The 26,985-nt window shown below is 36.2% G+C and overlaps 1 protein-coding gene across 3 annotated transcripts in view; it reads right to left on the minus strand.

Moving 5' to 3' along the window:
* Positions 1-26,985, minus strand: part of LOC149801965 (alpha-1-macroglobulin-like) — a 251,727-nt gene that overhangs the window by 6,821 nt on the left and 217,921 nt on the right. For all 3 annotated transcript variants that reach the window (XR_016420765.1, XM_089956363.1, XM_089956364.1), the window contains 3 exons: positions 25,708-25,742; positions 11,024-11,099; positions 3,201-3,341 (listed from right to left, as the gene is read on the minus strand). Coding sequence is in view for 2 of the 3 variants with exons in the window: in XM_089956363.1 (XP_089812489.1) it covers positions 3,201-3,341; positions 11,024-11,099; positions 25,708-25,742 (252 nt within the window). In the remaining variant the exon portion in view is untranslated. The remainder of the gene's footprint in view (positions 1-3,200; positions 3,342-11,023; positions 11,100-25,707; positions 25,743-26,985) is intronic.

Here is a 26,985-nt window from a genome sequence, read left to right on the forward strand (position 1 = left end):
ATGAGGACAAACAATCTGTCAGCATAACTCCTGTAAATGCTGGAATGCTTTTAATTACATTCAAACTATCATCAATATAAATCTGGTACAAATTAACAAACCTTGGTAAAGTTATATTGCAAAAACTAAATTCAGGAAGATTGGTTTTTAGGGGTCATAACTCCTCCTAATAATATCATGCAAGACACAATCAAGGTTGTATCAATATACAGCTGATTAAAAAATGTGGTTGAAATCAAACCAACCTTGTTAATGTTATGTTGTTGAAGCCCAAATCAGTAGGATAGGCAAGCAGGGCACAGAACTCCTGCAACTGATGTAATGTAAGGCACAAAATTAAATTCATTCAATGCTTAGCTGCATCTTTAAGAAAATTTTGTTTAAGTCCATCAAACCAAGAAAAGTTAAGTTATGGAACTGAAAGTTTGTGCGATAGCAATGTTAGAAATCAAATTCTTAGAGCTGCATCCTAAATTTGTTTTAAGTCCTACAAACCTAGGGAAATTTGAGTTGCAGAAATGAAAGTTTGGGGGATAGGCAATCAAAGCCCATAACAAATCCATGATCCAAGAGAAGGCTGGAAATTCAAACTCCTTTGAACTCTTATCAATACATTATTAAATCTACACACCAAAGTGATCAAAATCTATCAATTCCAGGTAATCCTGCAGAAACCATACTGTTAATGGATGGATGGAACAAATATGATTATGGCCCTAAAAATGGAATGTTTTGATACCCAATGAATGACTACTTGCCAAAAAAATAATTTATATAGAAATCTGCATGAACTGGATGTCCTAAAATGGAATCTGTTCACTAGTCAGAAAATATTTAGCTTGAAAGGAAACATGCTTTCTTACAAAGTATATTCTTACCAAAGAAAATAAGTACCCTCAAGCAATTCTGATAATCAATGCTTTACAGCTTAATCAATTAATGAAAATAAGAATATTCTGAATGATTATGTAATTAAAGGTGAGAGAATCATCATCTGTAATTATCAGACTAAGGTGAGAAAATGTTTATTTGATCACATAATTAAAGGTGTAAGAATTTTTATTTGATTGTGTAATTAAAAGTGAGAGAATCCTTTGATTTTATTTGCAGTAAATGAATTAAGTATTCTCAAGTTCATGTACATAAACTTGTTCTTGGTACTTTGTTGTATTTTAGGCACAAAAGCAATTCAGCAAAAAAATTAAGTTTAGGTATTCAAAGGATAAAAAGAAAGAAAAAGTGAAAATATGGTTAAATCTTTAAAATACAAAGTGAAATTTTGAATCACTTAAAAGCCATTATATACAGAAAGATGTTTTGCTGGGTATACTGATTTGCATGCTGGAGAAGTAATTCTGCTTTTACTTGTCTGGTGGGCAAGAAAAATTTTAATTTTTCTAGGCTGAGGAGTATTTACAAATTTATCAAATCTGAACAGGCTGACGATCATTTTCTTCTAAAATACACAAAGAAAAAGATATACCAGCAATTTAATGTTTTCAGTATGACACTCATTCAGACCACATGTGCTTTCCACAATAAAAAACCTATGGAGCCAATTAACATCCGGTTGTCAACAGACATGATTTTGGTCTTCCATAACAAAAGCTGAAATATTTGTAAGGGGGGTTTGGGGGTCTCAAGAGGCAGCACCCCCGTTCCGAGGGTCCAGGGGACCAAAGGCCCCTGTCCAAAAACGCATTTTACACTCATAAAAAACTGCTCCTGGTGCAACTTATGATCATAAAATTAACCAAAATAATCATTTGAAAAACTAATAAACTTACCAAAAATGTTCAACTTGAGTTCAATAATTTCACAATATTTACAGTCACATGAATTTATTCTCCAATACTATTGATACTGAAGTTATTTCATATGCATGTCAGTATTCACATCGTAATTAGGTCACAATAATTTCTCAATGTTTGCAGCAAGTATATTATACTTCTCTCTTTTGATAACAAATCTGTAAAATAAACACCCAAGTACATCAACTATATAAAAATAATCCCATAGATTTACTTGTTGTTTTCGCCAATGGACACAACCTGCTGATATACCAGTTGAGCTCTTTTTGTGGCTTTGGCAAAGATTTCTTTACCTTTCCTTTTTGTCAATACTTACTTTTTTGGCTCAATGTGTAGTTGTTTCTTTTCCTTCTCAATGAGAGCCTTTATCCTTTCAAGCTGGTGCATGGCGACATGCACACCACATGTTCTGACGGAGGGCTACATCTGTTCTCTCATTCAAGAAATCTTTCTTCTTATAGTAAACAACTGCACTTTTTCCAGATACCTTCTGAGCTTCATTTTTCCCATATGCAGCTTCTTTTGCAGGTGCTGTTCCAAACTCTTCCAACCACAATTACCATAATTCAGATCTTTATTGAAGAGGTCACAAAATGCGTCCTTTAGTGTTCAGTTTTTTTTTATAAACTGACCAATGAAATTTCCGTCAACTTTTCACTCCAGCCATTCCCATTTCCAGATGCTTTTTAAACCTTTATCTAAACTTTTCGTGTCATGGTCTCTCTCTACAACTCGGGATGCATGTTTTGCAAGCATTCTTCTTCTTTCCATTGCCATCAGTTTCCATTATACCAAAGATTCATTGGATGAATTTAAACCTTTGACCAATCAGAATACTCTTTACAAGAGTTGTGTGCTAACCAATATATGGAATGAATAATTTACAAGGGTTGTTGCGGAATGGGAGTGGACAAACTGTTTTTGAAAATCCGGATCAGAGATGATATGAAAAACAGACTGTATCAAGAAAAATCTGATTCGTGTCCGGATAAAAGTGGAATTCCACTTTAAACTGGAGAAACATAATGTCTGTTGTCAATCACTGAAGATTTCTTTTTTTTTCTTCTATTTTAATAACTGCTAAAGACTCTGTACTTTAGACTAATTAAGGCTGAGTTTTTGAGCACAAAGGAGCAGTCATTTTGGTTAGCTGTGCCCTTAGATCATGTACAATGTCCACAAATACAATATCCAAAAATATTTCAGCCACAGTACATGAAAGTAACATAGGTATGCTATTGTTCTCTCCATTTTGCATGTTGCAAAAGTTAACAACTCCACCTTACACCAGTAACTCTCTCAGAAGTTCATAATATCTGTACAGCACCCCCACAATTCATGACAGAATTCAGAAATAATAACAAAATCAGAATATTTATGCAGGCATACCTTTCCCACCCAGTAGCGAGCATTGACAATCAGTCTTCATAACTGGGTTCACAAGTGAATTCAGAACTTTTTTTCCCTTCTTTATGTTGGAATGGATCTTGATAGAATATTTTCCCTTTCGTCCCACTGAGGCTATGTATACTGCAAACAAAACAAGAGTATGAAAGAGTATTCCCACATATATCATAAAGTAATGTGGTATTTGTCAACTGTCTCAATCTGCATCAGTAAAATGCATGAGATTTAGTCTGAAACTTTAATTCAGTTGTGACATCATGCCTCTCTTTGTGACATAATGACCTCCATGCTTCTTACTGTTGCTTATCTCCCTTACAAACGATAATACAATGATGTAAATTGGGTGATAAAATGACACAAGGAGAAAACCATATGCTTTCATTGCTGCATCACACTCAATTCAAACTGCATTTTTTTTCTGTGGTCCTTTTTCAAAATGGCTTTAGTGCAGAATGCAAAGATTTTACCTAATATGTGGTAGGAAAATGTCAGGAATTCTTTACTTGGAGAGACAAAGCACAGTGGAATGATGAGGTTAAAAAGTAGCATGCAAGAGATGTCACAATGTATTAATAATATCACAATGAAATGCATCTGAACTGCTTTACACAGTCTTGTTGTTTATACATTACATTAGATTTCAATCTGTGATAATGGATACAATAGGATCCAGTTAATGTACTATTGTATTAATGCGCAAAGACAATGTATCAACTTTGTTTCAATTACCCTGGGGTCGAATCAGTATTCAGGCAGTGATATATTCTGAAGAAATACAAGCTGTCAATAGCCTGAAAGATGCTAAAAATTTAATAATAAAAACTGTCTTACAATAGGGGTAACAATTAGGTGATTTTAATATTGGTCCTATTGCTGCAAAGGTCTGTTTTACCACCTCTATTGGCAATAAAGCTAATCATTAATGGTAGAATGACCATTAACATCCTCAGACACTAAAACTGTCCCCTAAATTATATATTATAATTATTATCATATACATACCTATAAAAGATAAGATAAAAACAAGATATTTTCTTCTACAAACTTATTAAAATTTATAGCTGAAGCAAATATCTGCAGAAAATATTTAATTATGACTTTTTAAATAGTTTTTAATCAAGCAGAATAGACATTGTTATATCTTTAAAATAAAAGGAGTGTATGATTCCTTACAGGCATGAACATAATAATGTTCATATCTGACATATATTATCTCTCCATACCATATTTACCGTATATGTTGGGACACTGTATTTGTTGGGACACCATAAATTAATTTTAAAACTAACTTTTTTTTGTGCACTGTATGTTCTGGGACACATCGTTTTTTTCGAGTCATAAGTTGTGGGACACCTTTTAAATCATTCGAAAATTACATGTCGGCAATTGCACTCCAACTGAAATTTTATTTTAAAAAATATAAAACTCTGTACTTGAGATAAAACTCTTTAATCCACTGCAGCAGCATCTCATCAACACAACCATTCACCTGCACACGTACAATCTATTCTTTTGGTACATGAATATATTTTTAGCTTTCTCATACCGTGAAAAAATGTTAGAGACAGCACACCACCTGAAGAAGAAACTGCAAGGACAAAAGTCAGATGTTTTCAAATCTGCACTAGTCTTGCTAATTCTCACACTTTTGATGCCCATCTTATCGTCAGTCCATCCAGGAAGGCGATCAGAGTACACTAGAGTTTCATCCATGTTAATGATCATATTGTCGGCGAAATGATCTGTTTCTCTTCTGGCCTTCACGAATTCATCACATGATTTTATTTTCTCCAAATCTGGATGATGCTGGGTCATCAATGTTCGCGCACAAAGCACTATATTGTAAACTTTAAAAACTTCCATTGTTTTACTTTACTTTAAAAAATGTCGTGAATACTGGTGAAAAGAAACCAAAGTTAGCTTCCATATCTCGGCCGTCTTTGTTTATTTGAAGCTAAAATATAAAAAATTGGCACACTTAAAATTATCCATAGTCGGCTTCTGAGGTCAGCTTGCTTTGCAATAAAATAACCTTTGTATTGATATCCTTTACAAACATTCGGCTTCCGAGTCCAAAGTTGGCTTGCTTTGTAATAAAAATAACCTTTGTCTTTGATGTCCTGTCAGTAAGTTCAAAGACGTTTACTGTTGGCTACCAGCTGTGTTTATTTACCATCAGGGCTTCTATGTACTTGGCATTTTTTGTAATAATTATTACAAAGGTGCACTGATGTCTGCGGATAGACAGTAATGATACTTTTGTAACCTGCGCCAGGGAAAAGATTGTTACTTACACTCAAGTTAATGCGTTTTTAAATAATGATTTTTATTTGCGAGATACTATCATACAGTAGACCTGGATATAAATTATTCTTGGCTATTTTGAACCTAACACCGTGCCATGCGTGAATGGCAGTTGTCTTTAATATATCAGTTGATTATTTCCCTCTCGTTTGCTTCTCTTCTGGCCTTCACGAATTCATCACATGACTTTATTTTCTCCAAATATTCTGGGTGACACTGGGTCATCAACAACTGTGGACAAAGCACTATATTGTGTCACTTCAAAATTTGTTCCATTGTTTCAATTTATTTTCAAAATTCCCGTGAATACAGTTGAAAAGGAACCCAAGTTTGCTTCCATATCTTGGCAGTCTTTGTATGTTCAAAAAAAAAAAATAAAAAAATAAAAAAATAGGCTCACTTCACAGAATCCAGTCAGCTTCCAATGTCGGCTTGCTTTGCAGTAAAAAACCTTTGTATTGATATCCTTTACCAAAAAAAAAAAAAAAAGTAACCAAAGTCAGCTTCTGAGATCGGCTTGCTTTGTAATAAAAATCACCTTTTGTCTTTGATGTCCTGTCAGTAGGTTCAAAGAAGGAGTTAACTGCTTGCTGCCAGTCGTGTTTATTCACCACCAGGGCTTCTATGTTCTATATGTTTGGCATCTGTGGTTACAATTAATACAAAGGATCACTGACGTCTGCGGGTAAATAGTAGGGATAATTTTGTAACCCGAACTGGTGAAAAGATTTTCAATTACACTTAAATGAATGTGTTTTCAAATGATCATTTTTATTTGCAACATACTGTCATACAGTAGACTTGGATATAATTCAATCTTGATTATTTTGCACCCAACACCATGTCATGCGTGAATGGCATCTTCAAGATATCGGTTGACTATTTCCCTCTTGTTTGAGATTGTGTTGGCTCCAGTTTTCAGTCGGATAACATGTTCAAACCTTGAAGCACAACCACACACAATTGCTTCTCAATGTTCATGTGAACAACGTGGTGTGTGGTATCAGACATAATTGACACACGTTACAGTATGGAATCCTACGCTTACGGATTTCGTGGAAATATTTTATTCTTAAATGTTCATGTTGAAAAAAGGAATAAATGATAACACAAGGTTAGTTTCTTTCTTTTTATTATCAATTCAATGTTTTATTTATCTATTTTATTGCAGCATGCAGTGGGATGGGGGGCAAGCACAAATGCAATACAATTTTATTTCGTTTCTTAAGTCTTGGGACATATGACCAAAGTGAAAAATGTTTCACCATAAGTTCTGGGACAGGAAAAAAAATAATTATTTTATCTTGTCCCAACATATGCAGTAAATACGGTACTTATGTTGATAAATTGTTGGGATGAAATTATTTTACAAATCATCACGAAAAAGGAAACAATGGTCAAAATGATATGATCCAATCAAAGAAACCCTTATGCAAATGTCGGGCATAATTGTCAGCGTTTTTTAAGTGAAAATTCCAGTCTTGGAGGGGAAAAAAGTCTACTGTCAAGGTTAAATAGAGGGCAGATTCAGATAAGACTCTGATGTTAAAGCATACCTCAAGAGTCAATCTGAATAATGGAAATAATTTTTGCTTGGAAGTTTTATTTTTATAGATGAAAAATTATTTGATACAGTTGCCAGGAGATTTCTGAAGTGAATTTCGAATTTAAAATTAGGTGGTCAAGAGGTTAAGGGCTAAACCTGGAGCAATTTCAAGTATGGTTGCTGAAGTGAGAAAAATACTAAATCCTTTCACTACAACTTGTTATAACTGTTGATGTACAGATACTGTTAGCATGGAGCATGCTCATCAGGTGTGAAGTCCCTTACAAGTATTTGCTATAACTACTCATGAATAGATGCTGTTCCTAAGGAGCATGCTCAGCAGGAGTGAAGGCCCTTACAAGTATTTGCAGTAACTACTCATGTACAGATGCTGTTCCTCTGTAGCATGCTCAGCAGGTTTGAAGTCCCTAACATGTATTTGCTATAGCTACTCATGTATAGATGGTGTTCCTATGGCGCATGCTCAGCAGGTTTGAAGTCCCTTACAAGTATTTGCTATAACTACTCATGTATAAATGGTGTTCCTATGGAGCATGCTCAGCAAGTTTGAAGTCCCTAACAAGTATTTGCTATAACTACTCATGTATAGATGGTGTTCCTATGGAGTATGCTCAGCAGGTGTGAAGTCCCTAACAATTATCTGCTACAACTGCTCATGTACAGATGGTGTTCCTATGGAGCATGCTCAGGAGGTGTGAAGTCCCTAACAAGTATTTGCTATAACTGCTCATGCATAGATGGTGTTCCTATGGAGCATGCTCAGCAGGTGTGAAGTCCCTAACAAGTATTTGCTTTAACTACTCATGTATAGATGGTGTTCCTATGGAGCATGCTCATCAGGTGTGAAGTCCCTAACAAGTATTTGCTATAACTGGCTGACAACGCTGTTAAAACTGGACACAAAAACACAAACATAAGATATTATACAATACAAAACCACATTAAATTTGGTTCTCAACAAACAAGAACTACGAACAAGTTAAATAAGTCATGTGGAAACAAGTCAACAATTTACTGAGATCCGAGACAGTGTCCATGTTTTAAGAGGGACAGAATTATATGGAGGTTAGCTGAAAACTGTACAATAGTGTACATCACCACGTAGGCTGGGGTGGAATAATATGGAGGTTAGCTGTATACTGTACATTACCATGTAGGCTGGGACAGAATTATATGGAGGTTAGCTTCATACTGTACAACAATGTACGTCAACATGTAGGCTGGCGACATAATTATATGGAGGGTAGCTGTATGCTGTAAAACAGTGTATGTCAAAATGCAGAATGGGGTAGAACTATATGGAGGTTAGCTGTATACTGTACAATAGTGTACATCATGTAGGCTGAGACAGAATTATATGGATGTTAGCTGTATACTGTACAACAGTGTACATCACCATGTAGGCTGGGGTGGAATAATATGGAGGTTAGCTGTATACTGTACATTACCATGTAGGCTGGGACAGAATAATATGGAGGTTAGCTTCATACTGTACAATAGTGTATGTCAACATGTAGGCTGGCGACATAATTATATGGAGGTTAGCTGTATACTGTACAACAGTGTATGTCAAAATGCAGAATGGGGTAGAACTATATGGAGGTTAGCTGTATACTGTACAATAGTGTACATCATGTAGGCTGAGACAGAATTATATGGAGATTAGCTGTATACTGTACATTACCATGTAGGCTGGGACAGAATTATATGGAGGTTAGCAGTATACTGTACAACAGTGTACATCACCATATAGGCTGGGACAATTATATGGAGGTTAGTATAGCAAACCCACAATGTGTGCAAAAGTTGCATTCCCATGAGTGGTAGCATAATTTAAATTTTTGGTTTCACTGCCTTTAATTTTCATTGTCAAATACAAAATTAAATTAACTTTAACACCATTCATTTTAGCCATTTATGAATAAAATTTGAAAAATAATTTGTATGAAATCGTGCTAACACAAAATTCGCACGAGTCAAAATTACATAAGTTGGTGGATACCTGCAGACTGTACAATAATGTATGTCAAGATGTACACAGGGACATAAGTATACAGTAAGCAGTATACTGTACTACAGTGTATGTCAAGATGTGGGGAGGGACATAAGTATACAGTAAGCAGTATACTGTACTACAGTGTATATCAAGATGTGGGCAGGGACAGAAGTATACAGTAAGCAGTATACTGTACTATAGTGTATATCAAGATGTGGGCAGGGACAGAAGTATACAGTAAGCTGCATGCTGTATTATAGTGTATATCAAGATGTGGGCAGGGACAGAAGTATACAGAAAGCAGTATACTGTAATATAGTGTATATCAAGATGTGGGCAGGGACAGAAGTTGTTGTTGTTGTGGGGTTTAACGCCATTTTTCAGCACGATAGGCTATACATGGCGGCCAGTATTAATGGTGGAGGAAGAACCTGGAAAACCCCGGAAAGAACCACCGACCCACGAGAAGCTACTGGCAAGCTTTCTCACATGCCCACATTGGCTGAATCTTAGACTCGAACCGCCGCAGACAGAGGTGAGATGGCAGTGATCCGTAACGAAGAGCGCTTTAGACCACTCAGGGCCCCGGGACAGAAGTATACAGTAAGCAGTATACTGTACTAGAGAGTATATCAAGATGTAGGCAGGAACATATGTATATAGTAAGCAGTATACTGTACTATTGTAATAATGACTTTAGTATATGTCAACATGTAGGCAGGGACAGATGTATATTTACTAAGTTAGCATTTTACTGTACTAAAGTGTATGCCAGCATGTAGGCATCTTTACTGGTCTTAAATATCAATTGTTCTCTCAAATCTGATACAAAAAGAGTTTTACCAAAAAAAGAGCATGAGAGTTCTGACCATTATCAGATCCAGGTAGTACAGTACTACCCATTTATCTCAAAATCCTTGAACCTTAGGTAATATTATCAGCATAAGCAGATGTTGAGATAAGTGTTTTTGAAGGGGGAATACATATTTTTTTTAAAAATTTCACATCCAAGTTAAATTCATCTGTAAGGGGTGACCTATCATTAGTCAGTAGGATTTACACTTTGAAAACATGGATTAAATGAAAATCAACCAGTCTGAAATACACTTGTATACAGACAACTTACATCTGTCCTACCTCATTGTAATACAATCCATATAGCATTTAATACTGTACATACATATGAAAGAATCATGAATTCGAGTGTAGGTCACATTAGAAAATTGATGTATCAGTCACATCCAATTGGAAAACATGTAAACACACATCGTTTTTATTTTTGTTCTGTGATAATGACTTCCTTTGATGAAGGGTGCATTATTTATACTGAAGATTGTACCTGGCCTGCAATGATGATGGGTACATGCATTACTGAATTCACCATGAAAGGCAAACTTTGGAGGACCAAACAAATGCCCATTGTTAATGCAACAGCAACATTAAAGCCTGGCAGCACCATCAAATAATGGTAGTACAAAGTATGGGTTGGAACTTGCAACTTATTGACATAAATTACGAGAAAAAAAGGATTTGTTCAAGCTGGGACCAAGGGCCTCTATCAACATATACATTTATTTTTATCTTGATGTTGACATAAACAAATTTGTATGCAGGACTTTGCAAGTGGGTACGAATGAAATTGTGACATCACTGTGCATGACAGTCAATCTGGTTTATAATGGATCACACCTTTTTAGCTGGCTTTGTCTAAAATTGTCCACTTACTTTAACACTGATTTTGTTCCATTATTTTGTGGGGTGGATTTATAATGATCTTGTAGGAAATATGGACATCAATGAGCAGAAAAATAAACTGAATAATCACAATTTAAAGGTATGTGCAATAAAATTCAGAAAAATGACACCTATGACTGAAAAAGATGATACCATGTCCCTAAATGACCTATGTTACTAGTATAATGAATATCTGTATTTCACCTGCTTCTGCCTGGCACACCATCTTCTTGAACTCGTTGCTGTTTACTTCAATCCCACTGGTACAGTTAGGACAAATCTGAAGAAAAAAATACAAGATACAAACTCTTAAATTATTAAGAAATTTTTTTATCATATAAAAATTAATAAAGTTTTTCACTAAAAACTGTTAATGTCAGCTTTTCATGAAATTTCTGAGCATGTATGTTTTCGTTTTCAACAAAATTAGTCACACATAAAAATGCAAGCAAGAAAATGATACATACATAAATAGACATAAAATTACAAGCACTGCAAAAGATACATACAAATGCATACAAAATTACACGAACTTGTACAAACATACACAAACAAGCAAAAGAAAAACACATAGGAACACATAAAGTGACAGGAACTTGCACACCTACACTCACAAACAATAGAAAGACACATAAATACACACAAAATTACAGAAACTACCTCAACACACACAAATATATGCACATATAAGTAGTTAAGTGGGATACCCTAGGGACAATGGGACTTAGCATTAAAAAGACCCCTGGGTCACTCTAGGGACAATGGGAATTTAACATAGAGTTTGGGACTGTCTAGGGACAATGGGAATTTAACATGGGACTAGAGTTTGGACTTGTCTAGGGACAAGGGGAATTGAACATGGGGGAATAAAGTGTGGGTCTATCTAGGGACTAGGGGAATTTAACATATGGAAATTGAACATGGTGGGATTGTCTAGGGACAATGATGGTAGAGGGTCAAACACAACAGAGACAGAAACATACATACACTAGTACAAGCGTGAGATTTATATATAAAGCATTACCAAGACCTGAAATCTTGCTGGGGTGTTCAAAAATTTGCATAATTGTAATGATGCTATAAATAGCTATAATCAAGGAAATGCTCAACGACAAAATGGATGTGACTAAAAGTAACGCTAAAATGACGAAATTGTCCCAGAATTTAAAGGAAAATAAACATATCCCCGAAAATTAAGTTACAATGGTTTAGACTAAAATGGATAAAATTAGTAACTACTTACAATATCAACTTCTGTGACGATCGTGGATAAATACCTATGTATCGATAATCAGCTGAAATTCCTATGACATCCCACTATCTATTTATAGCTCCAACTTGTGGGTTTTTCCTTTGGAAAATCCCACTATCGTTTTATAGCCTCAGCTTGAGTGACGATCCTGTTTATGAATTCTAGTATATATGTATAGCTACAAAATGTGGAAATCCCCAAGTCGATATTTATAGTCTCAAAATTTCCAGCGTCAGTGACGTCACTGTACTGAACACTAGGGGATAAATGGCAACAGTGTTGCAAGTGGCTGACCTGAATACGCGCTACTGTAGGTAGGTAGGTAGAGTGTATCTGATAGGGATAAAGTGAGTTTTATAGGGACAAACAGAGACCAATACACACACACACACACACACAACATACGCGCGCAGACTCACACACACAAACACACACACACACACAGGGAAGAGGAAAAAACAAACCCCAAAATATACTAACCACACTCGGGAGGAAGAAAAAAAAACCAACCAAATATACGATCTACACAACGTATGCAAACAAACACACACACACACACACAACATACGCGCGCAGACTCACACACACACACACACACACACACACAGAGGGAAGAGGGAAAAACAAACCCCAAATATACTATCCACACTCGGGAGGAAGAAAAATAAAACAACCAAATATACGATCTACACAACGTACGCGAACACACACACACACACACAACATACGTGCGCAGACTCACACACACACACACACAAACAGAGGGAAGAGGAAAAAACAAACCCCAAATATACTATCCACACTCGGGAGGAAGAAAAAAAAAACAACCAAATATACGATCTACACAACGTACGCGAACACACACACACACACACACACACAGAGGGAAGAGGAAAAAACAAACCCCAAATATACTATCAACACAGAAGGGAGATAATACAAACCCCAAATAAACTATCCACACAAACGTACGCGAACGCATACAAACCCCAAATATACTATCAAGACAGAAGGGAGATAATACAAACCCCAAATAAACTATCCACACAAACGTACGCGAACGCATACAAACCCGAAATATACTATCAACACAGAAGGGAGATAATACAAACCCCAAATAAACTATCCACACAAACGTACGCGAACGCATACAAACCCCAAATATACTATCAACACAGAAGGAGATAATACAAACCCCAAATAAACTATCCACACAAATGTACGCGAACGCATACAAACCCAAAATATACTATCCACACAACGTCGCTCACGCATACAAACTCCAAATATGCTATCCACACTCGGGAGGAAGAAGAAAAAAACAACCAAATATACGATCTACACAACGTACGCGAACAAACACACACACACACACAGAGGGAAGAGTCAAAAACAAACCCCAAATATACTATCAACACAGAAGGGAGATAATACAAACCCCAAATAAACTATCCACACAAACGTACGCGAACGCATACAAACCCCAAATATACTATTCACACAACGTCGCTAACGCATACAAACCCCAAATATGCTATCCACACTCGGGAGGAAGAAGAAAAAAACAACCAAATATACGATCTACACAACGTACGCGAACAAACACACACACACACATAGAGGGAAAAGGCAAAAACAAACCCGAAATATACTATCAACACAGAAGGGAGATAATACAAACCCCAAATAAACTATCCACACAAACGTACGCGAACGCATACAAACCCGAAATATACTATCAACACAGAGTGAAGAAGAAAAAGTTTTTTGAAAGCACCTAAGCCCTCACCTGCAATGACCAACTCTGCCAAACACCTACACCCCACTCCCCACTCCCAACACTACAAAACCCATTTAACCCGTTATTTTATGGCATCAGTGTGTGATTTAGGAAACATCAAGACACAAAATGATGGATGAATAGACTGACTATTGTTTACCGACTTGCATGCCTAAAGAGCGTGCGTGAAGGAAAACATCCTTCCATTTCAATTCTAACTAAAACATGATCCAGAGGGATAGAGAGAGGTGAAAGAGCACAATTTCATAAAGTGTGAGTAAAAACAAAACACGCCATCCTTATTATACAATGTCAAGACCAAGAGACACCTACGTTTTCTTTCTGGTCTATTCTCTTTTAGAAGGTAGTATGAAATTTCACATCAGGGCCAACGCATCGGCTCACATTGTCAATTTTTCCATTTCCATGTCTTTACTGGCACAAGTTCTTCATCATCTTCAATTTCTTCTTCTTCTGAATCCCTCTTCTCTGTTTCGTCTTGTTTTTGTTTCTTCTCTTTTCTCGTAGGGCACTCTGAATTCCAGTGTCCTTTCTCCTGACAACGATATTAGGTATCTTGACTTTTGTCTCTCTTTCTTAGACGAAGCAGGTATTCTGGAGACAAATACCCATTTACCTTTGCAGATATAGCAAACTTCATTAGCACTTACACACTTTCGTATGACTCTCATCAAATCAACGATCAAAAGAGTAAGTTTTGTTGCCACTTTCGCATGTGAATTATGCTTTCGTATGACTTTTAGCAAATATTTGACCAGCAGGTCGATCTGTGCTGACTCTTCCATCTTCTTGATCGTTTGAGAGTGGAATGAATACTCTGACGCTAAGACACTCTCCTTATATACAGGGACCTGCTGCGTATGAAACCTAGTCAAATGTAATTTTGCAATAAGATGAAACGATTTCATTGAGGAAGTAAAAAGCAATGATGTACCGTATCGCCTCACACAAAACCTGAAGTGTTAGTTCAAATCCGTGTCAGCGATTTCGAAGACGACATAACTGAGCTTTAATCAATGCTCGCCAATTATGCCACAAAACCACGAGTCCTGATTCACGCCAAAAGAAATTTCGTTCGGTCCATAAAAAATAGTATCATATCTGAGAAACGCAAAAAGGAACTTCCAGAAAACTGAGAAAGACGGCTTACACCTACAACGTAAATGTATGAGTTCAAGTAGTGCGTAAAACTTAGTCAAATTAAATTTTTATAGTCAAGACGAAACGATCTCTTTTCAAACAAGAAAGCAGACACCAAGCGACAATGGCGATCCGTGTCACACAACACTTTTCAAAATGTATATTATCAGAGGTTTGTTCTAGCGATCTGCACGGTTAAATTAAATGTTGATGTATTTTGCAATAAGACGGACACAATTTCCATGGGATCGCCCATGGTACGAATGTTCGTGCATTAGTTTAATTTTTAAAAATATTTTTTTTATATAAATCGCCTATAGGATAGACCCAGTAAAGCATGGCCATTCTCGTCACTGTCTGAAGTCAATTCGAAGCGAACGCGGTAAGAAAATAAGTATAGCCAATGAAATGGCTTACAACGGGTGATGCATTGTTTTGTTCTAGGACTGTGTGGCATAATAATCCCTATGTTCTTGCGTTGTTACCATTACAGTGCAGACAGACTGAAATGTGAACTTACAAGCCCTCTTTGTGTGTGTTGTACCATTTCCTCTTACCACATCAAAATACTGAGCGTCACAGTATTGGTTCGCGTTTTCAAACTGACCATTTTTTTTATATCTCACTTAAACATTTCGACATAAACACTCACACTCACATCGGTAGAGTCAGAACAGACGTGTTACAGTATTGAGGGGCATGTTATCTTTTCGTTTTCAAACTAATAAATTTGGGGCTTGTATGAAGTAAAGAACCGAAAGTACAGTGAAACTCAAGGATGATGACCCAATCTATCTGTCTATTGATGCGTGTATTTACTTAAGAAGAAATATGACCTCTAAAACACAAAGAGATACGGCAAGCATGATTAGATCAAACACAACGATGTTTTCCTTCACGCCCGTGTAATTTAAAGCTTCAATCCTCTTTGAAGACAAACTTGGTCTCCTTTTGTAGGGCTTGAAATAATAAAAGAAACTGAAAAATCTTAAGCACTTTGCTATAGATAATTTCATCAACAGACTAAACAACATAAATACCGTTACAACAATAGAAAGCCTTAAATCTTCTATCAAAAAGAAATGCATGAAAAAAATTAAAGATTAACGATAACTAACCAATGAAACCGAATTTAACGAAAGGCAATGACATGTGAAGAAATGCCTCTCACTTTGGAAAGGTAGGCGAATGTACTCTGTCATGCACCATCAACTTGAAAAAAATTATAAACAGAGAGAAACCTGAATTCAAAATTCAGTTGTTTCTTTTTCTTCAAAATTGTTTCGTTTCTTTTTTCTTTTTTTTGGAACAAATCTAAGCACTAATATAGAGTGGAAAAGGGAAAATGCACATACAAGCTTTGATATTTCTGAAAAAAGGAGGGGATATTCCTAACGTTCATAACCACCTATATATGCTTGGACTTGTCTGTGACTTATCCACAAAACAAGATGTACATATTTCTGGTCAAGCTGCAAGTGTGTGCGTGTTTTTGAAAATGGTAAAAATGGGATATACAATTTTATCGTGACACTTATAAAGTGAAGAGTCTGTGCAAGTGTCAAAAGCCAAAGTCATATAAGTTTTGTATTTTGTACAGCTTGTAAAGATTTCCACTTTAGAAAATGTGAAGTATCACAAGTTATTATCACAAACAGAAGTGGAACATAGGGGCTTGTAAGAAAGAAAATAACCCAGACAGTTGGTGTCATCAAGAGTGCTAGAGACGGTACCCGAACTTGCTTGCTTGCTTACTTGAATTAAAGTGATTTTCGCTCTAATGGAGCATGTATCAATGGTTTAATAACGCACCGCGTGATTTTTAATTACTCCTGGGGAAGGAAAGAGAGCCTCATCCCCCCAGGCTTTTATGTACTCACAGACTACTTTTAAATTTAGCCACTCAGGTGTAGGACTAACTAGTCCTTAACAACCTGACTGAAAGGCTTTAAACATGAGTGGGAATTGTCTCACCACACACTCATTTTTCTGTCCGAGCGTGGTAAAGGAGGAAAAAGGTGCTCAGCAAGACAGCCATGGATGTTAAGTACTCACCAAAACGCTAGCCCGTACTTATTTCAAATCAAGTCGTGTCACCAAAAAAGACGACGTGTACGACATCAAAGGCATTGTCAAACGCAGAATGCCTCAGTGCTAACTGGCTAGGTCTGCATTTCTTGCTCCCGCTGCTGTTGCGTATATTTCTTCCCTCCACACCGAGTTCTGGGCCTAATTCTTTAAATTTCGTTGTACCCGAACTTACATTATCCATATTATCACCAACAAAAAAAAAACAAAAAACGCACAGACATGAAAGAAAGTCTCACTCACTTTTTACAGAACATTACTATTTTTAAAATTTTGATAAGCGACGGAAACGAACAACTTAGAGTCACACTTTCTAACCAAGATAAAGAAATCATGTGCTGATAGACTCACTTCTGTATTTTTTCTTCTAACTGACTAACTTATCATAGGCAATGGAATGTTATTTCTTTTCGAGAGTATGGGGTAGCCCTGAAATTTTTTTTGGGAACTTGAAGCACTCTAGCACTCTTGATGACACCAACTGTCTGGGTTATTTTCTTTCTTACAAGCCCCTATGTTCCACTTCTGTTTGTGATAATAACTTGTGATACTTCACATTTTCTAAAGTGGAAATCTTTACAAGCCGTACAAAATACAAAACTTATATGACTTTGGCTTTTGACACTTGCACAGACTCTTCACTTTATAAGTGTCACGATAAAATTGTATATCCCATTTTTACCATTTTCAAAAACACGCACACACTTGCAGCTTGACCAGAAATATGTACATCTTGTTTTGTGGATAAGTCACAGACAAGTCCAAGCATATATAGGTGGTTATGAACGTTAGGAATATCCCCTCCTTTTTTCAGAAATATCAAAGCTTGTATGTGCATTTTCCCTTTTCCACTCTATATTAGTGCTTAGATTTGTTCCAAAAAAAAGAAAAAAGAAACGAAACAATTTTGAAGAAAAAGAAACAACTGAATTTTGAATTCAGGTTTCTCTCTGTTTATAATTTTTTTCAAGTTGATGGTGCATGACAGAGTACATTCGCCTACCTTTCCAAAGTGAGAGGCATTTCTTCACATGTCATTGCCTTTTGTTAAATTCGGTTTCATTGGTTAGTTATCGTTAATCTTTAATTTTTTTCATGCATTTCTTTTTGATAGAAGATTTAAGGCTTTCTATTGTTGTAACGGTATTTATGTTGTTTAGTCTGTTGATGAAATTATCTATAGCAAAGTGCTTAAGATTTTTCAGTTTCTTTTATTATTTCAAGCCCTACAAAAGGAGACCAAGTTTGTCTTCAAAGAGGATTGAAGCTTTAAATTACACGGGCGTGAAGGAAAACATCGTTGTGTTTGATCTAATCATGCTTGCCGTATCTCTTTGTGTTTTAGAGGTCATATTTCTTCTTAAGTAAATACACGCATCAATAGACAGATAGATTGGGTCATCATCCTTGAGTTTCACTGTACTTTCGGTTCTTTACTTCATACAAGCCCCAAATTTATTAGTTTGAAAACGAAAAGATAACATGCCCCTCAATACTGTAACACGTCTGTTCTGACTCTACCGATGTGAGTGTGAGTGTTTATGTCGAAATGTTTAAGTGAGATATAAAAAAAATGGTCAGTTTGAAAACGCGAACCAATACTGTGACGCTCAGTATTTTGATGTGGTAAGAGGAAATGGTACAACACACACAAAGAGGGCTTGTAAGTTCACATTTCAGTCTGTCTGCACTGTAATGGTAACAACGCAAGAACATAGGGATTATTATGCCACACAGTCCTAGAACAAAACAATGCATCACCCGTTGTAAGCCATTTCATTGGCTATACTTATTTTCTTACCGCGTTCGCTTCGAATTGACTTCAGACAGTGACGAGAATGGCCATGCTTTACTGGGTCTATCCTATAGGCGATTTATATAAAAAAAATATTTTTAAAAATTAAACTAATGCACGAACATTCGTACCATGGGCGATCCCATGGAAATTGTGTCCGTCTTATTGCAAAATACATCAACATTTAATTTAACCGTGCAGATCGCTAGAACAAACCTCTGATAATATACATTTTGAAAAGTGTTGTGTGACACGGATCGCCATTGTCGCTTGGTGTCTGCTTTCTTGTTTGAAAAGAGATCGTTTCGTCTTGACTATAAAAATTTAATTTGACTAAGTTTTACGCACTACTTGAACTCATACATTTACGTTGTAGGTGTAAGCCGTCTTTCTCAGTTTTCTGGAAGTTCCTTTTTGCGTTTCTCAGATATGATACTATTTTTTATGGACCGAACGAAATTTCTTTTGGCGTGAATCAGGACTCGTGGTTTTGTGGCATAATTGGCGAGCATTGATTAAAGCTCAGTTATGTCGTCTTCGAAATCGCTGACACGGATTTGAACTAACACTTCAGGTTTTGTATGAGGCGATACGGTACATCATTGCTTTTTACTTCCTCAATGAAATCGTTTCATCTTATTGCAAAATTACATTTGACTAGGTTTCATACGCAGCAGGTCCCTGTATATAAGGAGAGTGTCTTAGCGTCAGAGTATTCATTCCACTCTCAAACGATCAAGAAGATGGAAGAGTCAGCACAGATCGACCTGCTGGTCAAATATTTGCTAAAAGTCATACGAAAGCATAATTCACATGCGAAAGTGGCAACAAAACTTACTCTTTTGATCGTTGATTTGATGAGAGTCATACGAAAGTGTGTAAGTGCTAATGAAGTTTGCTATATCTGCAAAGGTAAATGGGTATTTGTCTCCAGAATACCTGCTTCGTCTAAGAAAGAGAGACAAAAGTCAAGATACCTAATATCGTTGTCAGGAGAAAGGACACTGGAATTCAGAGTGCCCTACGAGAAAAGAGAAGAAACAAAAACAAGACGAAACAGAGAAGAGGGATTCAGAAGAAGAAGAAATTGAAGATGATGAAGAACTTGTGCCAGTAAAGACATGGAAATGGAAAAATTGACAATGTGAGCCGATGCGTTGGCCCTGATGTGAAATTTCATACTACCTTCTAAAAGAGAATAGACCAGAAAGAAAACGTAGGTGTCTCTTGGTCTTGACATTGTATAATAAGGATGGCGTGTTTTGTTTTTACTCACACTTTATGAAATTGTGCTCTTTCACCTCTCTCTATCCCTCTGGATCATGTTTTAGTTAGAATTGAAATGGAAGGATGTTTTCCTTCACGCACGCTCTTTAGGCATGCAAGTCGGTAAACAATAGTCAGTCTATTCATCCATCATTTTGTGTCTTGATGTTTCCTAAATCACACACTGATGCCATAAAATAACGGGTTAAATGGGTTTTGTAGTGTTGGGAGTGGGGAGTGGGGTGTAGGTGTTTGGCAGAGTTGGTCACTGCAGGTGAGGGCTTAGGTGCTTTCAAAAAACTTTTTCTTCTTCACTCTGTGTTGATAGTATATTTCGGGTTTGTATGCGTTCGCGTACGTTTGTGTGGATAGTTTATTTGGGGTTTGTATTATCTCCCTTCTGTGTTGATAGTATATTTGGGGTTTGTTTTTGCCTCTTCCCTCTATGTGTGTGTGTGTGTTTGTTCGCATACGTTGTGTAGATCGTATATTTGGTTGTTTTTTTCTTCTTCCTCCCGAGTGTGGATAGCATATTTGGGGTTTGTATGCGTTAGCGACGTTGTGTGAATAGTATATTTGGGGTTTGTATACGTTCGCGTACGTTTGTGTGGATAGTTTATTTGGGGTTTGTATTATCTCCCTTCTGTGTTGATAGTATATTTGGGGTTTGTTTTTTCCTCTTCCTTCTGTGTGTATGTGTGTGTGTGTGTTTGTTCGCGTACGTTGTGTAGATCGTATATTTGGTTGTTTTTTCTTCTTCCTCACGAGTGTGGATAGCATATTTGGGGTTTGTATGCGTTAGCGACGTTGTGTGAATAGTATATTTGGGGTTTGTATGCGTTCGCGTACGTTTGTGTGGATAGTTTATTTGGGGTTTGTTTTATCTCCCTTCTGTGTTGATAGTATATTTGGGGTTTGTATGTGTTCGCGTACGTTTGTGTGGATAGTTTATTTGGGGTTTGTATTATCTCTCTTCTGTGTTGATAGTATATTTGGGGTTTGTATGCGTTCGCGTACGTTTGTGTGGATAGTTTATTTGGGGTTTGTATTATCTCCCTTCTGTGTTGATAGTATATTTGGGGTTTGTATGCGTTCGCGTACGTTTGCGTGGATAGTTTATTTGGGGTTTGTACTATCTCCCTTCTGTGTTGATAGTATATTTGGGATTTGTTTTTTCCTCTTCCCTCTGTGTGTGCGTGTGTGTGTGTTTGTTCGCGTACATCGTGTAGATCGTATATTTGGTTGTTTTTTTCTTCTTCCTTCCGAGTGTGGATAGCATATTTGGGGTTTGTATGCGTTAGCGACGTTGTGTGAATAGTATATTTGGGGTTTGTATGCGTTCGCGTACGTTTGTGTGGATAGTTTATTTGGGGTTTGTTTTATCTCCCTTCTGTGTTGATAGTATATTTGGGGTTTGTATGTGTTCGCGTACGTTTGTGTGGATAGTTTATTTGGGGTTTGTATTATCTCCCTTCTGTGTTGATAGTATATTTGGGGTTTGTATGCCTTCGCGTACGTTTGCGTGGATAGTTTATTTGGGGTTTGTATTATCTCCCTTCTGTGTTGATAGTATATTTGGGATTTGTTTTTTCCTCTTCCCTCTGTGTGTGCGTGTGTGTGTGTGTGTTTGTTCGCTTACGTTGTGTAGATCGTATATTTGGTTGTTTTTTTCTTCTTCCTCCCGAGTGTGGATAGCATATTTGGGGTTTGTATGCGTTAGCGACGTTGTGTGAATAGTATATTTGGGGTTTGTATGCGTTCGCGTACGTTTGTGTGGATAGTTTATTTGGGGTTTGTATTATCTCCCTTCTGTGTTGATAGTATATTTGGGGTTTGTTTTTGACTCTTCCCTCTGTGTGTGTGTGTGTGTTTGTTCGTGTACGTTGTGTAGATCGTATATTTGGTTGTTTTTTTCTTCTTCCTCCCGAGTGTGGATAGCATATTTGGAGTTTGTATGCGTGAGCGACGTTGTGTGGATAGTATATTTTGGGTTTGTATGCGTTCGCGTACATTTGTGTGGATAGTTTATTTGGGGTTTGTATTATCTCCTTCTGTGTTGATAGTATATTTGGGGTTTGTATGCGTTCGCGTACGTTTGTGTGGATAGTTTATTTGGGGTTTGTATTATCTCCCTTCTGTGTTGATAGTATATTTGGGGTTTGTATGCGTTCGCGTACGTTTGTGCGGATAGTTTATTTGGGGTTTGTATTATCTCCCTTCTGTGTTGATAGTATATTTGGGGTTTGTATGCGTTCGCGTACGTTTGTGTGGATAGTTTATTTGGGGTTTGTATTATCTCCCTTCTGTGTTGATAGTATATTTGGGGTTTGTTTTTTCCTCTTCCCTCTGTGTGTGTGTGTGTGTGTGTGTGTTCGCGTACGTTGTGTAGATCGTATATTTGGTTGTTTTTTTTTCTTCCTCCCGAGTGTGGATAGTATATTTGGGGTTTGTTTTTTCCTCTTCCCTCTGTTTGTGTGTGTGTGTGTGTGAGTCTGCGCACGTATGTTGTGTGTGTGTGTGTGTGTGTGTGTGTTCGCGTACGTTGTGTAGATCGTATATTTGGTTGTTTTATTTTTCTTCCTCCCGAGTGTGGATAGTATATTTGGGGTTTGTTTTTCCCTCTTCCCTCTGTGTGTGTGTGTGTGTGAGTCTGCGCGCGTATGTTGTGTGTGTGTGTGTGTGTTTGTTCGCGTACGTTGTGTAGATCGTATATTTGGTTGGTTTTTTTTTCTTCCTCCCGAGTGTGGTTAGTATATTTTGGGGTTTGTTTTTTCCTCTTCCCTGTGTGTGTGTGTGTGTGTTTGTGTGTGTTAGTCTGCGCGTGTATGTTGTGTGTGTGTGTGTGTGTATTGGTCTCTGTTTGTCCCTATAAAACTCACTTTATCCCTATCAGATACACTCTACCTACCTACCTACAGTAGCGCGTATTCAGGTCAGCCACTTGCAACACTGTTGCCATTTATCCCCTAGTGTTCAGTACAGTGACGTCACTGACGCTGGAAATTTTGAGACTATAAATATCGACTTGGGGATTTCCACATTTTGTAGCTATACATATATACTAGAATTCATAAACAGGAACGTCACTCAAGCTGAGGCTATAAAACGATAGTGGGATTTTCCAAAGGAAAAACCCACAAGTTGGAGCTATAAATAGATAGTGGGATGTCATAGGAATTTCAGCTGATTATCGATACATAGGTATTTATCCACGATCGTCACAGAAGTTGATATTGTAAGTAGTTACTAATTTTATCCATTTTAGTCTAAACCATTGTAACTTAATTTTCGGGGATATGTTTATTTTCCTTTAAATTCTGGGACAATTTCGTCATTTTAGCGTTACTTTTAGTCACATCCATTTTGTCGTTGAGCATTTCCTTGATTATAGCTATTTATAGCATCATTACAATTATGCAAATTTTTGAACACCCCAGCAAGATTTCAGGTCTTGGTAATGCTTTATATATAAATCTCACGCTTGTACTAGTGTATGTATGTTTCTGTCTCTGTTGTGTTTGACCCTCTACCATCATTGTCCCTAGACAATCCCACCATGTTCAATTCCCCTTGACGCTATACAGACCCACCATGTTCAATTTCCATATGTTAAATTCCCCTAGTCCCTAGATAGACCTACACTTTATTCCCCCATGTTCAATTCCCCTTGTCCCTAGACAAGTCCAAACTCTAGTCCCATGTTAAATTCCCATTGTCCCTAGACAGTCCCAAACTCTATGTTAAATTCCCATTGTCCCTAGAGTGACCCACGATTTTTCTCCATGTTAAATTTCCATTGTCCCTAGAGTGTCCCAGGGGTCTTTTTAATGCTAAGTCCCATTGTCCCTAGGGTATCCCACTTAACTACTCATATACATGTATGTACAAATACCCACTAGTCAGGTAAATATCAGGCATGCTTCACAGTCACAAGTATTTTAAGTTTAACAATCTAATACTCTGTACCAATCAGTGTTTTTATCAGGTTTTAATAGGTTGTAAAATGTATGGAATTAGGAGAAACAAGAGACAAGTTTCACACATGATATATCTGAAAATTAAATTTTTTAAACAAAAAAAAAGCAAAAGCATAACAATAAATAGCAAATTCTATCAGCTGCCTACTTTTATAAACCAGAACACTGATAAGTATTACCATTATTCTTTTAATTATCATGAAGTATTCAAGTTTGGGTGTGTGTGTGACTGCAGTGCTGATGAGATAAACTTTATGGCCATCATGGTCCATACATCTCAAGAAAGTTGTTTTTCAAGGCCTTCACAATGACTTTTAAAGGATCATTTTTTTTAATTGAAACTGAACGTTCTCAGTATGTTACTTTATTTACCACTGCATATATAGGCATGAATACTGAAGAATGGTATAAAATTAGTACAACAATAGTGCAAACAGACACTACACCATCTGGTAACTACCTATGCCATGTGTCATTTGATTTACACAATTTTAACCAATTTTAAATATTTATTTTAGAAAGGGGGAAGTATGTAAATAAGAACAATTATGAATTTTCAAAGTGATTTATTTTATTCAGTTTTGTTATTGTTTTGTATTCTCTAATATAAACTCAAGGAATTTTGGGAAAAATTCAAGGACTTTGTTAATAAATTCCAGGAAGTTTCAACAATTAAGCCAACCTTATTTTTTTAAATTCAGAGTTTTGAAGGCAGACAATCAAATTCAAGTATTTTTCATGGTTGCTACATTTAATCTATATTTAAAACATTTTATTTTATAATAATATCAACACATTTTAATGCAAGTTACTTTCCGATTCCAAACTCTGCAGGTGAATTAATACTGACACTTTGACCCTAATGTATGTATATTCTTTTGAGAGTCATTCTCTTGTATGATTGATATCAAATGTATATATATATTGTTGGGGCCCAGAGTGGCCGAGTGGTCAAAAGCGTTCACTGTTTAGGATCACAGCCATCTCTCCTCTGTTGCATGGGTGTGAGTCTTGGATTTGGACAATGTGGCTATGTGAGAAAGCTTACCAGTAGCTTCTTGTGGGTTGGTGGTTCTTTCCAGGGTTCCTCCTCCACCATTTATACTCGCCACCATGTATAACCTATCTTGTGCTGAAAAATGGCATTAAACCCTACAACAACAACAACTATATATATTCTTTAGAGAGTCATTCTCTTGTATGATTTATGTCAAATGTATGTATAATTCTTTCGTGAGTCATTCTCATATGATTTATGTCAAATGTATGTATATTCTTTTGTGAGTCATTCTCTTGTATGATTTATATTAAATGTATGTATATTCTTTTGTGAGTCATTTTCTAGTATGATTTATGTCTAATTTATGTATATTCTTTTTTGAGTCATTCTCTTGAATTATTTATGTAAAAATGTATGTATATTCTCTTGTGAGTCATTCTCTTGTATGATTTATGTCAAATGTATGTATGTTTGTTTGTGAGTCATTCTCTTGTATGATTTATGTCAAATTTAATATTTTTTCAAATGCTATTAATGTCAGCTCTTATCATCACCATTCCTTTACATACCATAATTGATCCTGGTGCTACTCCAGACTCTTCAGCTGAAAAAATTAAAAATGGAACCTTCAGTGTTATCGACCATGTAAATGATAAACTATGTTGTTTTATGATTCATTATAAATATTTTGCTTGGCATATATTTAAACATCCAGCAATTAAAACAAGCAATATGAAGATACATTTGAGCATTAGGACTAATTACATACAATCTTTTTTTTTGATCATGGAGGCCTATATTACGGTACATTTCTGAGCACCTTCTTTAGTGCCTGTTTAAAATTCATAAAATAGTCATTTGTCTCAAATAATTTCATTTTACTACAAAAAGGAATAGATGTGTAGTAATGTCACCTACATATACATTAAGGACATGTCAAAAAGTATAAATTACAATACACTTGAAAAACATGTCAAAATTATCAATTACAAATACACTTTAAAAACAAGCAATAAAAGGATACAAGTCAGTGGAATATTTGGAACTAGGACTCAGTTTTGGTTACATACTGAATGTTTAACAGTTTTCTGTTTCATTCTGACTACAGAATTTTTTCCATAATAAGAAGTGTCAATTTTTATACATTTGTGAAAATGTGGTAGGTTTATTATCAAAGATTTCCACATTACATAATTTAATTTTTTTTCCACATAATGACATTGGGTTTACATTCATCGTGGGCTTATCATCAAATAATGTTCCCCTCAACACCATTAATCTCTTTTGCGCAAAAATCATCAAAATCCTGCATGCACTAAACACCATACTGCACCATCACCCTCAATAAAAGATCAACAGGTCAGGTGGAGAATACTTCAAAGAAAATTTTAACTTGGAATGTTTTCATTGAACATGAAAGCTGGAAATAAATGACCTAAACACAACAATCTTAATCAAACAGATAGACTTTATTAAAAACAGTAGTATGTTTTTGATTCAGTACTTTCAGTGCTGGATTAAGGCCATGTGGGCCCTAAGCTCTGAAAATATTAAAGTGCTCCCCTGCTCCTTTCTACAAATTGTGAAACTCAACAACAACAACAAAAAAAAACTATAGTTAAAAAGGTGGGAAAATACCAGTGTTGCTATCATTCAAAATCAAAGTACTCGTACATGCAGATCAAAACTGTCATATATAATTAATTCAATTTTGTCATCAACAATTAATTTTAATAAGTTCTAGTGCCCATTTTGGGTTGGTGCCCTAAGCATGTGCTACCAATACAATAATGGATGCAATGCTAAACAGATAAAATGAAGTTCTGAAATTTTAGATTAATTTTAGG

Source organism: Sinohyriopsis cumingii, chromosome 4 (genome assembly GCF_028554795.1).
Source record: "Sinohyriopsis cumingii isolate HCF-2022 chromosome 4, ASM2855479v2, whole genome shotgun sequence".
NCBI classification, from domain to species: Eukaryota; Metazoa; Mollusca; class Bivalvia; order Unionida; family Unionidae; genus Sinohyriopsis; species Sinohyriopsis cumingii.